The 13035-nt window shown below is 42.9% G+C and overlaps 1 protein-coding gene across 1 annotated transcript in view; it reads left to right on the top strand.

Annotated features, from left to right (window-relative positions):
• The window catches only part of CS (citrate synthase), a 28092-nt gene that overhangs the window by 7915 nt on the left and 7142 nt on the right, over positions 1 to 13035 (top strand). The window contains exons 2-6 of the mRNA XM_068559630.1: positions 7502 to 7552; positions 8165 to 8272; positions 9001 to 9066; positions 9749 to 9880; positions 10271 to 10459. Of these exons, the coding sequence (XP_068415731.1) occupies positions 7502 to 7552; positions 8165 to 8272; positions 9001 to 9066; positions 9749 to 9880; positions 10271 to 10459 (546 nt within the window). The remainder of the gene's footprint in view (positions 1 to 7501; positions 7553 to 8164; positions 8273 to 9000; positions 9067 to 9748; positions 9881 to 10270; positions 10460 to 13035) is intronic.

Genomic DNA, 13035 nt, shown 5'->3' with positions numbered 1-13035 from the left:
TTGTATTGTTTATCTCTGTTTGTTCTTTAGTTCTTCTAGGTCTTTGTTAAACATTTCTTGTATCTTCTAGATCTGTGCCTCTATTCTTTTTCCAAGATCTTGGATCATCTTTACTGTCATTACTCTGAATTCTTTTTGGGCAGATTGTTCTCATTTTACAGATAAGGAAATTGAAGCACAGAAAGATTAAATGACTTAGCTAGGGTCACACAGCCAGAAGTGTAATAGGAACAGAATATATTAGCTTTATTCTATAGCTACATAGCCACGCTCTCCACACACTAGCACTGCTTTGCAAATTGGCGATCTGGCTAAGAAGTGTTGCTGATGGAGGTTAGGGACAGTTGAGATCAGCTCTCCTTAAGTTACTTTTGAGTTGCCTCATTAAATAGCAAAGACACTCTATACAAAGGAAATTAAGACTTTGCTGGTGGTGGAAGTGGGGTGATAGTTTAGTTGCAAGTTCCTCTTCCCTAACCATTCCTTTAAAGTAGCATTCATATAAACAGATCTGAGAATGGACTATATAACTAAGCAGCAGTCATGACCTATCTGACGCCTTTAAATGATGTTTCATTCTTACAGCCTTGTTAGGTGACCTTCCACCCTTTTCTTTCCGATTTCTTTTTTTCTTTTTTTTACCTTAAATGAAGTAAAAGGAGAGGGAAGCTTATTGATTCTAGTAGTTCTCTCTCACAAGGGGAAAAAACTTTTTGTCTGGCTCTCATTCTGTCTGCTGAGCTTGGATAGATTTTTTTCTTTTGCCTAAGATTTAACTTTAAACTATTCTTCTTATAATCCTTCCTCTTGCCAATGAAGCAGCCAGCCATTACAGAAACTTCAGCATGGTTTAGAAGTGGAAAAATTATCATTATGGAAAGATTTCAACTTCTTTTTTCTCTATGATGGTATGTTCCCTATAGCCTCTTTAAAAACAAAACAGAACCACAACAACCAACTACCCACAATTAAAAGGTCTGTTGAGTGCTGATGTGGTCTCTGGGAGTTGGGGCCTCTATTATAGGGAATCTGTGGGACCATGGAGCATGGAATAGCTTGAATATGGTTAGCACTGTAGAACAATAGTTTGAACTTATTCACAGGTTTTCCCTTGTTCACTTTTTGGTGACTAGTAAGAAAAAGCAAAGTTCTTTCTTTCTTTTTTTTTTTTAATTAATTAATTTATTTGGCTGCCTCGGATCTTCGTTGCAGCACGCAGGATCTTTGTTGAGGCATGTGGGGTCTTTAGTTGCGGCATGCAGACTCTTTAGTTGCGGCATATGGGATCTAGTTCCCTGACCAGGGATTGAACCCAGGCCCCCTGCATTGGGAGTGCGGAGTCTTAGCCACTGGGCCACCAGGGAAGTCCCCAGGAACGTTATTTCTTGAGTGCTGCGTCCAGCTCCCATGCGCCCTGTGTAAGATGAACAGGCTAAAGGGCTGTTTGTGCTGCATGCTTTCTGCCCAAATGGTCCTCAGTGAGCTAGAGGGGATTCTTTAGGAAGTTAATGAAAGGAGTTGCAGGCAGCCCTGGTTAACAAGTTGAGGTGTTCCCCCTTTGTTTTAGGGCCATATTAGCTTGTCTTCTGCTCTCTGAATTTAGCTTTGGATTGATTCTTTTTAAAATAACATTTTCTGAAGGGTCTCTTCCCTTTTCATTTCTCCCTCCTGCCCCAACAGAAAGAGGGGTACTAACTTCTAAAAAGCCTCAGGCTCTACTAACTCTCACCTTAGGCATGTAGTGTTTTGGAATTTATACAGTAGCACTAGTTCAAATGATTTTCAGCACGACCAGACAACAATGCAATACAGTCGGCTCTTTGTGGGTTCTGCATCTGTGGGTTCTGCATCCACAGGTTCTGCGTCTGTGGGTACAACCAACTGTGGATCAAAAATACTTTTTAAAAAAATTCCAGCGGGGTTTCCCTGATGGCCCAGTGGTTAAGAATCCACCTGCCAATGCAGGGGACACGGGTTCGAGCCCTGGTCCGGGAAGATCACACATGCCGTGGAGCAACTAAGCCTGTGCACCACAGCTACTGAGCCTGCGCTCTAGAGCCCACGAGCCACAACTACTGAGCCCACGTGCCACAACTACTGAGCCCACGTGCCACAACTACTGAAGCCCACATTCCTAGAGCCTGTGCTCCGCAACAAGAGAGAAGCCACTGCAATGAGAAGCCCGCGCACCGCAACAAAGAGTAGCCCCCACTCGCCACAACTAGGGAAAGCCTGCACGCAGCAACAGAGACCCAATGCAGTCAAAAATAAATAAATTAAATAAATTAATTAAAAATTCCAGAAAGTTCCAAAAAGTAAAACTTGAATTTGCCACGTGCTGACAACGATTTGCATAACATTTACTTTGTATTTACAACTATATAGCATTTATAGTGCATTAGGTATTTTAAGTAATTTAGAGATGATTTAAAGTATATGGAAGGGGGCTTCCCTGGTGGCTCAGTGGTTAAGAATCCGCCTGCCAATGCAGGGGACACGGGTTCAAGCCCTGGTCTGGGAAGATCCCACATGCCCCGGAGCAATGAAGCCCATGTGTCACAACTACTGAGCCTGCACTCTAGAGCCTGCGAGCCACAACTACTGAAGCCCGCATGCCTAGAGCCCATGCTCCGCAACAAGAGAAGCCACCACAATGAGAAGCCCATGCACTGCAACAAAGAGTAGCCCCTGCTTGCCGCAACTAGGGAAAGCACGCACGCAGCAAGGAAGACCCAACGCAGCCAAAAATAAAAAATAAAATAAATAAATTTTTAAAAAAAGAAAAAAAAATAAAGTATATGGAAGGGGACTTCCCTGGTGGTGCAGTGGTTAAGAAAACGCCTGCCACAAGAATATACCATGGAGAAAAGACAGCCTCTTCAATAAGTGGTGCTGGGAAAACTGGATAGCTACATGTAAAAGAATGAAATTAGAATACTCCCTAACACCATACCCAACAAAAAACTCAAAATGGATTAAAGACCTAAATGTAAGGCTAGACACTATAAAACTCTTAGAGGAAAACATAGGCAGAACACTCTGACATAAATCACAGCAAGATCCTTTTTGACCCACCTCCTAGAGAAATGGAAATAAAAACAAAAATAAACAAATGGGACCTAATGAAACTTCAAAGCTTTTGCACAGCAAAGGAAACCATAAACAAGATGAAAAGACAACCCTCAGAATGGGAGAAAATATTTGCAAATGAAGCAGCTGACAAAGGATTAATCTCCAGAATTTACAAGCAGCTCATGCAGTTCAATATCAAAACAACAAACAACCCAATCCAAAAATGGGCAGAAGACCTAAATAGACATTTCTCCAAAGAAGATACACAGATTGCCAACAAACACATGGAAGGATGCTCAACCTCACTAATCATTAGAGAAATGCAAATCAAAACTACAGTGAGGTATTACCTCACACCAGTCAGAATGGTCATCATCAAAAAATCTACAAACAATAAATGGTGGAGAGGGTGTGGAGAAAAGGGAACCCTCTTGCACTGTTGGTGGGAATGTAAATTGATACTGCCACTATGGAGGACAGTATGGAGGTTCCTTAAAATACTAAAAACAGAACTACCATACAACCCAGCAATCCCACTACTGGGCATATACCCTGAGAAAACCATAATTCAAAAAGACACATGCACCCCAATGTTCATTGCAGCACTATTTACAATAGCCAGCTCATGGAAGCAACCTAAATGCCCATCAACAGACGAATGGATAAAGAAGATGTGGTACATATATACAATGGAATATTACTCAGCCATAAAAAGGAGCGAAATTGAGTCATTTGTTGAGACGTGGATGGATCTAGAGACTGTCATACAGAGTGAAGTAAGTCAGAAAGAGAAAAACAATTATCGTATATTAACGCATGTATGTGGAACCTAGAAAAATGGTACAGATGAACCGGTTTGCAGGGCAGAAGTTGAGACACAGATGTAGAGAACAAACGTATGGACACCAAGAGGGGAAAACCGCGGTGGGGTGGGGATGGTGGTGTGCTGAATTGGGCGATTGGGATTGACATGTATACACTGATGTGTATAAAATTGATGACTGATTAAAAAAAAAATTAAAAAAAAAAAGAAGAGTCATGTACTACAAGGTTCATTGCAGCTCCATTTACAATAGCCAGGACATGGGAGCAACCTAAGTGTCCATCGACAGATAAATGGATAAAGAAGATGAGGCACATATATACAATGGAATATTACTCAGCCATAAAAAGAAACGAAATTGTTATTTGTAGTGAGGTGGATGGACCTAGAGTCTGTCATACAGAGTGGGGTAAGTCAGAAAGAGAAAAACAAATCCTGTATGCTAACACATATATATGGAATCTAAAAAAAGAAAAAAGAAAAAATGGTTCTGAAGAACCTAGGGGCAGGACAGGAATAAAGACGCTGATGTAGAGAATGGACTTGAGGACACGGGGAGGGGGAGGGGTAAGCTCGGACGAAGTGAGAGAGTGACATGGACTTATATATACTACCAAATGTAAAATAGCTAGTGGGAAGCAGCCACAGGGAGATCAGCTCAGTGCTTTGTGACCACCTAGAGGGGTGGGATAGGGAGGGTGGGAGGGAGATGCAAGAGGGAGGAGATACGGGGATATATGTATATGTATAGCTGACTCACTTTGTTATAAAGCAGAAACTAACATGCCATTGTAAAGCAATTATACTCCAATAAAGATGTTTAAAAAAAAAAAAGAATCCGCCTGCCAGTGAGAGGGACACGGGTTCGATCCCTGGTCTGGGAGGATCCCACATGCTGCGGAGCAGCTAAGCCCGTGCGCCACAACTACTGAGCCTGCGCTCTAGAGCCCACAAGCCACAACTACTGAAGCCCGTGCGCCTAGAGCCCTGCTCTGCAACAAGAGAAGCCACCGCAATTAGAAGCCTGCGCATTGCAATGAAGAGTAGCCCCCACTCACCCGCCACTAGAGAAAGCCTGTGTGCAGCAAAGAAGTATACGGAAGGATGTGCTTAGGTTATATGCAAATACTACAACATTTTATATAAGGAACTTGAGCTTCCTCGGATTTTGGTTATGTGTTGGGGGTAGGGGGTCCTGGAACCAACCCCCCCTTGAATACTGAGAGATGACTGTAGTTAATAGAAAAGGTGTCTCTGACCTTTTGGTGAAAGGAGGAGAGGTGTAGACTTTCTCCACAGTTTGTGTGTGTGTGTGTGTGTGTGTAATCTTTAGTTTGCATGGTGCTTCCACATCCATTGTAATTTAATCATCACAAGGCAACCCTGTGACATATGTGGTAGGTATCAGCACCATTTAATTGATGACACTGGGGCTTATTTTGACAATCTCATTTTATCTTCAAAATAATCTTGTGGGGACTTCCCTGGTGGTCCAGTGCTTAAGACTCCGTGCTCTAATGCAGGGGGCACAGGTTCAATGCCTGGTCAGGGAACTAAGATCCCACGTGCCACGCACAGCCAAAAAATAAAAAAGAGAAAAAAAATCTTGTGAAGAAAAGTCAACCTCCTTGCCTCAGTCCTTACAACTTGGTAGTAGTATAACTGGTTGTCTTTTTGTTTTTTTTTTAAACACTACAAGTTAGGCATTATTTTTATTTTTGTTTGTTTATTTAGCTGTGCTGGGTCTTCATTACGGTGTGCATGCTTCTCTAGTTGTGGTACACGGGCTCAGTAGTTGTGGTGTGCAGGCTCTCTAGTTGTGGCCTGCAGTCTTAGTTGCCCTGCAGCATGTGGGATCTTAGTTCCCCAACCAGGGATCGAACCCATGTCCCCTGCATTGGAAGGTGGATTCTGGACCACCAGGGAAGTCCCTGGTTGTCTTTTTCAAAGGCAGTGTTGAACTTTCTGTTGCAACTCGGCAATCTTCATAGAAAGTTGTTTTTCTTGGGGGGAAAAAAATCTATCTCTAAACATGGTCTAGCTACACTGTTTATATTTACAATTGCCAAGATATGGAAGCAACCTAAGTGTCCATCAAGAGAGGAATGGATAAAGAAGCTGTGTTGTATATATACAATGGAATACTACTCAGCCGTAAAAAAGAGTGAAATTTTGCCATTTGCAGCAACTTGGATGGACTTGGAGTACATTATGTGAGTGAAATAAGGCAGAGAAAGACAGATACTGATCGCTTATATGTGGAATCTAAAAAAGAAAACTAGTGACTATAACAAAAAAGAAAAAGACACTGATATAGAGAATAAACTATAGTGGTACAGTGTGGGGAGGGGAAAGATGGGGTAGGGGATTAAGAGATCCAAACTACGTATAAAATAAACTATAAGGATATATTGTACAGCACAGGAAATATAGCCAGTATTGTATAAAAACTATAAATGGAATATAACCTTTAAAAATTGTGAATCAGGGGACTTCCCTGGTGGTCAGTGGTAAAGAATCCACCTCCAATGCAGGGGACGCGGGTTCGATCCCTGGTCAGGGAACTAAGATCCCACATGCTGTGGGGCAACTAAGCCCGCATGCCACAATTACCGAGCTCGCGCACCTCAACTAGAGCCCACGTGCCTCAAACTACAGAGCCCACGCGCCCTGGAGCCTGTGTGCCACAACTAGAGAAGAGAAAACCCGCAGGCCACAGCTAGGGAGAAGCCCGCGCACCACAATGAAGAGCTCTGACGCCACAATGGAAGATCCTGGGTGCCGCATCTAAGACCCCAGTGCAGCCAAAAATAAATAAAATAAGTAATAAATCTTTAAAAAAAAATTGTGAATCACTATGTTGTATACCTGAAACTTATATAGTACAGTACATCAACTATACCTCAATTTAAAAAAAAATTCCTTTGGTACAGGTGTGTAGGTGATAAACTCTCAGCTTTCGTTTACCTGAAATGTCTTTATTTCACCCCCTTGAAGATTTCTTCCTCACCTGGGTACACAACTCTAGCTTAGTAATTATTTTCTCTCAATATTTTAAAGATAATTTACCAGTTTTCTAGTTTCCATTGCTGTTGTTGAGCAGTCTGTTGGTTGTTACTTTGTAGATATTCTGTTTTCTCTGTGCTTTTTCCAGGAGCATATCAGGTAGTGTTGTAAAAGGCTGCTTCCACCTGTGGGCTCTCCTAGACTGGAGAGGTTGACGTGTTGCCAAAAGACTAGGTGCTGAAGAAACCTTACCAGCTGGGTTAAGTAATTGATCAGTTTCCTCATTTGCTTTTCTCAGAGCTATTGTCGACTAGAGTGGGATGGACTGGGTACTTTTAACAACTGCCTCTCTGAAGTTTTTTCTGTGCCTAACAAAGCCCAGCCGTAGAACCCAGGTGATCGGAGAGTCTCTTCAGGGAATGCTAATGAAGCTGTTGCTTCCAGACTGGTAACTCTTTCCAGGTTGCTCAAGGCCTTTTATAGCTTTCTTATGTCAAACTGTCCTTAGAGGCTAAAATGAAGAGAGGTTGAGTCACTGTAACTCCTTTTTAATACATAGGAGGGAGGACGATTGCATAAGGTTTTGTGTTTTCTTTGCAGAATGCATCCTGTCTTGTTCTTGCTGCCCGGCATGCCAGTGCTTCTTCCACGGTAAGGTTTGGAAAAGAGGACTGAGAATCATTGAGGCAGCTTGACCCTGGGATGGGGAGGGGTGGTGGGCTACTACCCAGCCTCTCATCATTATCCTGAGTATCTCCTGGAGGTTTCCAGTTGTTATTATTGTTACAACTATTATCACTACTACTACTTTAAGATAGCTAAAGCACTGTGGACATGATAAGGACTGTGGGGTTTTGGCTGGGAAAGTAGCTCTGTAATGTACTTCAACAAAAGTACCATTCTCTTCAGTGACTATCTGTCCCATACAAGGAAATGTTGGAGCTTATGGTGTTGGTTAGAAATTAGACTATTCTTAAGTTTATAATTTAATGGCAGTAAGTAATTCACATTATTGGGCAACCATCATCACTATTCATGGCCAAAACTTTCATCTTCCTGAATTGAAACTGTACCCATTAAACAACTCCCCATTCCCTTCTTGTTCTGCCTAATTCTTTTGCCCTCATCTGTATAGAGAAGTTGACCAGACTTCCCTGGCAGGTAGAGAAAGCCAAATTCTAAAAATCAGTCTTAACATACCTACTTTGCAGAAATCTAATCAATATTTTGATCATCACTTAGCCTCTCTACTTCTCTTTTTAGAATTTGAAAGACATATTGGCTGATCTGATACCTAAGGAGCAGGCCAGAATTAAGACCTTCAGGCAGCAACATGGCAAGACGGTGGTGGGCCAAATCACTGTGGACATGGTAAGGGTTGTAGCGTTTTGCCTGCAAAAAGTGGCTCTGTAATATGCTTCAACAAATGTACCATCCTCTTCACTGATTGTTCAAAGCAGTCTGTCCCATATAAGGAAATGTTGAAGCTTACGGAGTTTGTTAGAAATTAGACTATTCTTTTCTATAAATTTAATAGTTGAGGCTAACCTAATTCATGTATGGGAGGGATAAATGAAGTTTTTATTCCTCTTCCCAACCCCTTAGCTTTTGGGCCCAAGGCTCTCTGTCTTTGAGTTGATGCTGTGTTGATCATCCAGTTAAACCACAGCTCTAGCAGGCCTTCTAGAACAGCTTTAGGATGGTTTCTTCTTCAGTCCTAAGAGTCTAAGCAGCTCAGATGATAATTTCACAACAGTGTTTAGCCATTGGTCTCCACCTCCTTTCCCTGCAGTCAATCCCATTCTGTTTACTTCGGTTGGTGGGACTGAGGGGATAAGAATGGGCAGGAGAAAAAAAAATAAGAAAAGGGAGCAGAGGCAAAAATACTAACTAAAGGTAGTGATTTCTCAACTTAAAAAATTCATTTCCAGCGTTAGCAGTCTTCCTTTCAAAGTTCCATTCTATAGTAAGTTAACTCCTCAGAAATCTTCCCCCAAATGAAGTCTTGCAAGTCAGAGAATAAATTTCCTCTCCCAGATCCCATGAAGCACTAACAAGCTCCAGCCTGAATTATTCAGACATCCTCTTCTTTTCTTTAGATGTATGGTGGCATGAGAGGCATGAAGGGATTGGTATATGAAACATCAGTTCTTGATCCTGATGAGGTAAGAGACCCTCATATCAATCATTAATAATCGCTGATTTTACTGACCATTGTGCGCACCATGGATTAGACCAGTGGTCCCCAACCTTTTTTTGCACCAGGGACCAGTTTTGTGGAAGACAGTTTTTCCGTGGATGGGTTGGGGGTGATGATTTCTGGATGATTCAAGCGTATTACATTTACTATGCACTTTATTTCTATTATTATTACATTGTAATATATAATGAAATAATTATTCAACTCACCATAATGCTGACAGGAGGCGGAGCTCAGGCAGTAATGCCAGTGATGGGGAGTGGCTGTAAATACAGGTGAAGCTTCACTCGCTTGCCCGCCGCTCACCCCCTGCTGTGCAGCCTGGTTCCTAAGAGACCACGGACCAGCACCGGGGTTCCGGGGACCTCTGGCTTAGACCACTAAGGGTAAGGAGAACAAAATAAAGCACCTACCTGTATATTTTGGAAGGTGAAAGTAGGTATATATGGAATAACTGAAGAGCGAGTTTACCTTTTTAATATATCAACTAGTAAAGCTAAAAGTACAAAGCAGGAGTAAGTTATCTAAAGATTTGCGCTTTAAAAGTTCTAACTTGGTGACAGGTCTGATGAAAGTGGGATCAGTCAATTGTGTGACTTTGAGGCTAACAAACTTAAGAGTTGTAATCCTTACTCTTCTCCTTCAAGGGCATCCGTTTTCGAGGCTACAGTATCCCTGAATGCCAGAAACTGCTGCCCAAGGCTAAGGGTGGGGAAGAACCCCTGCCAGAGGGCTTATTTTGGCTGCTGGTAACTGGACAAATCCCAACAGAGGAACAGGTAAGCAGAAGGACACTAGCACTTCTCATTCCCCTCCTTCTTTGCCTTTTTCTAATCTCAGACACTGAATCCTGATCTGGTTATGGGTGGTAGTTTATAGAGGGGAAGGAATCAGAGCAGAGTTCTGCTGTATAAGTGGACTGTATTGAATTCTCTTGGATTTTCTTTACTCAGAGGTCACTGTCTTTTTATTTTATTTTTTTATTTTTAATTTTGGCTGCACCGCACAGCTTGCAAGATCTTATTTCCCGGGAATTGAACCTGGGCCCCCAGCAGTGAGAGTGCCGAGTCCTAACCACTAGACCGCCAGGGAATTCCCATTGTTTTTTTATTTCTCTTCTTTTTCTTTTTTCCTTGCCTAGTGTTTTGAGCAATGTCTCCCTTTCACAGGTATCTTGGCTCTCAGAAGAGTGGGCAAAGAGGGCAGCTCTGCCTTCCCATGTGGTCACCATGCTGGACAACTTTCCCACTAATCTACACCCCATGTCTCAGCTCAGTGCAGCCATTACAGCTCTCAACAGTGAAAGCAACTTTGCCCGGGCATATGCAGAGGGTGTCAACCGAACCAAGTACTGGGAGGTAGGAAACTTTGCTGTGATGATTGATGTTTGATGGAGATTCAAAGGACTTGAGTGTGAAGGAAGAAAAAGGAATGTAGAATCCTTAGGAAAATTACTACCCTGAGTTATGCCAGAAACTCATTTAACAAAATTTTACTGTAGGCTTGCTTTTTATCCGTCTTAGGAATTACAAAGATAAATGAAGCACGCTTTCTATCACCAAGGTTATTGATTTAGTTAGGGTGATATACACATAAAAAAGAAACTACGGGCTTCCCTGGTGGCGCGGTGGTTGAGAATCCGCCTGCCAATGCAGGGGACATGGGTTCGAGCCCCAGTCCGGGAGGATCCCACATGCCACAGAGCAACTGGGCCTGTGTGCCACAACTACTGAGTCACGCACCATAGCTGCTGAGCCTGCACGCCACAACTACTGAGGCCCATGTGCCTAGAGCCCGTGCTCCACAACAGGAGAGGCTGCCACAGAGAAGCCCGTGCACCACAATGAAGAGTAGCCCCCGCTTGCCGCAGCTAGAGAGAGCCCACGCACAGCAGCGAAGACCCAGTGCAGCCAAAAATAAATATAAATAAAATAAATCAATTTATAAAAAAAAAGAAACTACAATTCAGTACTCTTGCTGGAATAGAGGTGTGTACGCTGTGCTGTTGGAACATTGAAAAAGATGTGACTTAACCGCAGGGCCCCTGAGGAAGGTTTTTTTGTTTTTTGTTTTTTGTTTTAATTTATTTATTTTTTGGCTGCGTTGAGTCTTCATTGCTGTGCGCGGGCTTTCTCTAGTTGCGGTGAGCAGGGGCTACTGTTTGTTGCAGTGTGCGGGCTTCTCATTGGAGTGGCTTCTCTTGTTGCGGAGCATGGGCTCTAGGCGCGGGGGCTTCAGTAGTTGTGGCTCGCAGGCTCTAGAGCGCAGGATCAGTAGTTGTGGCGCATGGGCTTAGTTGCTCTGTGGCATGTGGGATCTTCCCAGACCAGGGCTCGAACCCGTGTCCCCTGCATTGGCAGGCAGATTCTTAACCACTGCGCCACCAGGGAAGCCCCTGAGGAAGGTTTTGCAGAGTAGTCTCACTCTGGCCCCAAAGGGTCCCTTCTCCTTCTCTTCAAATAAGGAGAACCGTTTTTTGTTTTTTTTTTTAAATTTATTTATTTATTTATTTATTTTTGGCTGTGTTGGGTCTTTGTTGCTGTGCACAGGGTTTCTCTAGTTGCGGTGAGCAGGGGCTACTCTTTGTTGTGGTGCACAGGCTTCTCATTGTGGTGGCTTCTTGTTGCGGAGCACGGGCTCTAGGAGCTCAGGCTTCAGTAGTTGTGGCACGCAGGCTCAGTAGTTGTGGCACATGGGCTTAGTTGCTCTGCAGCATGTGGGATCTTCCCAGACCAGGGCTCAAACCCGTGTCCCCTGCATTGGCAGGTGGATTCTTAACCCACTGCGCCACCAGGGAAGTCCCCAGATAAGGAGAATCTTGAGAATTTGGAAGAATGGCAGCTAAGGCAACTCGGGAGGCTAGGAGGACTAATGCCAGTCAGCCACAGTTTGGACTAACCCACTCAAGATACCTGTCAGGAGTGGAAGGGTGGTTAGTATCCTGGAAGTAGGATCCAAAAAGCAAATGAGCTTTATTCTCTGAAAATGAAATGTGATCTTAATAGTTTGAACTCTGTGGTTAGAGTATGAGAAGATTGTTGGGCCTTGTCCTAGCGCATAGGACATAATTCCTTCCATCCTCTTTCCAATACCCCACATACTCACAAACACTGGGTAAAGTACAATTTATCTGGCTAGGTTTACAGAAGGACATCTCATTTTCTTTTGTTTCTTATTTAGAGACAGGTAGTATAGGAACAGAAAAGTTCCTTTCTGCAAAGCAGATACACTAAAGGATTTTTGACCAGGAGAAGGTCCCCAAAGAGTTCACTATGAGGCAAGGCACAGAGCAGCATGGCCCACTGGTCTGATGAAATCTCCTTGGGGTTTTGGCAAATCCCACTTCATTGGATTGGTCAATATTTATTCAGTGCCAACTGTGTATAGAGAATTGTGTTTGCTGTTGGGGGAAAGAGGGAAAGTTTGCAGTTGATACTAGTCTGGTTGGCTTTGAGGAGGAAGGTAGATGCAAACTAAACCTATTCACAAGCATTTATAAAGTCACACATCAGCAGGTTCAGAAGGTTGTATAACCTGAATATGTTGCTTTTCATTTTCTTTTTAAAATACTGTTCAAGTAATTGTTATCTGTGTGGGTCACCATAACAGAAAAGGTTAAATCAAGGCCAACAGTTCTTCTATTTTAAAACTTGTCTTTTAGAAATTGACCACTCAGAAGTGCCTGTTACTTCTTAACAGTGCTGTTGTCTTGACTGTTGTAGAGTTCTTCATACTTTGCAATAAATACCTATAAGATATTTCCCAGGTATCCAAACATGCTGCATTGCTTCACACTGTCCTTTATTGAATCAGAAAAATGAATCTTGTTCTTCTCTGCTTGCTATTGCCTCCATTTCAGTGTACAGCCATTGATTGGTTGTCCTGCCACCTCTTTGTGAGATATCATCTGAGGGTGGCTGTCTTGAGGTGAACA

This window comes from Eschrichtius robustus, chromosome 13 (genome assembly GCF_028021215.1).
Source record: "Eschrichtius robustus isolate mEscRob2 chromosome 13, mEscRob2.pri, whole genome shotgun sequence".
NCBI lineage: Eukaryota > Metazoa > Chordata > Mammalia > Artiodactyla > Eschrichtiidae > Eschrichtius > Eschrichtius robustus.
This window is presented reverse-complemented; position numbering and strand designations above follow the sequence as displayed.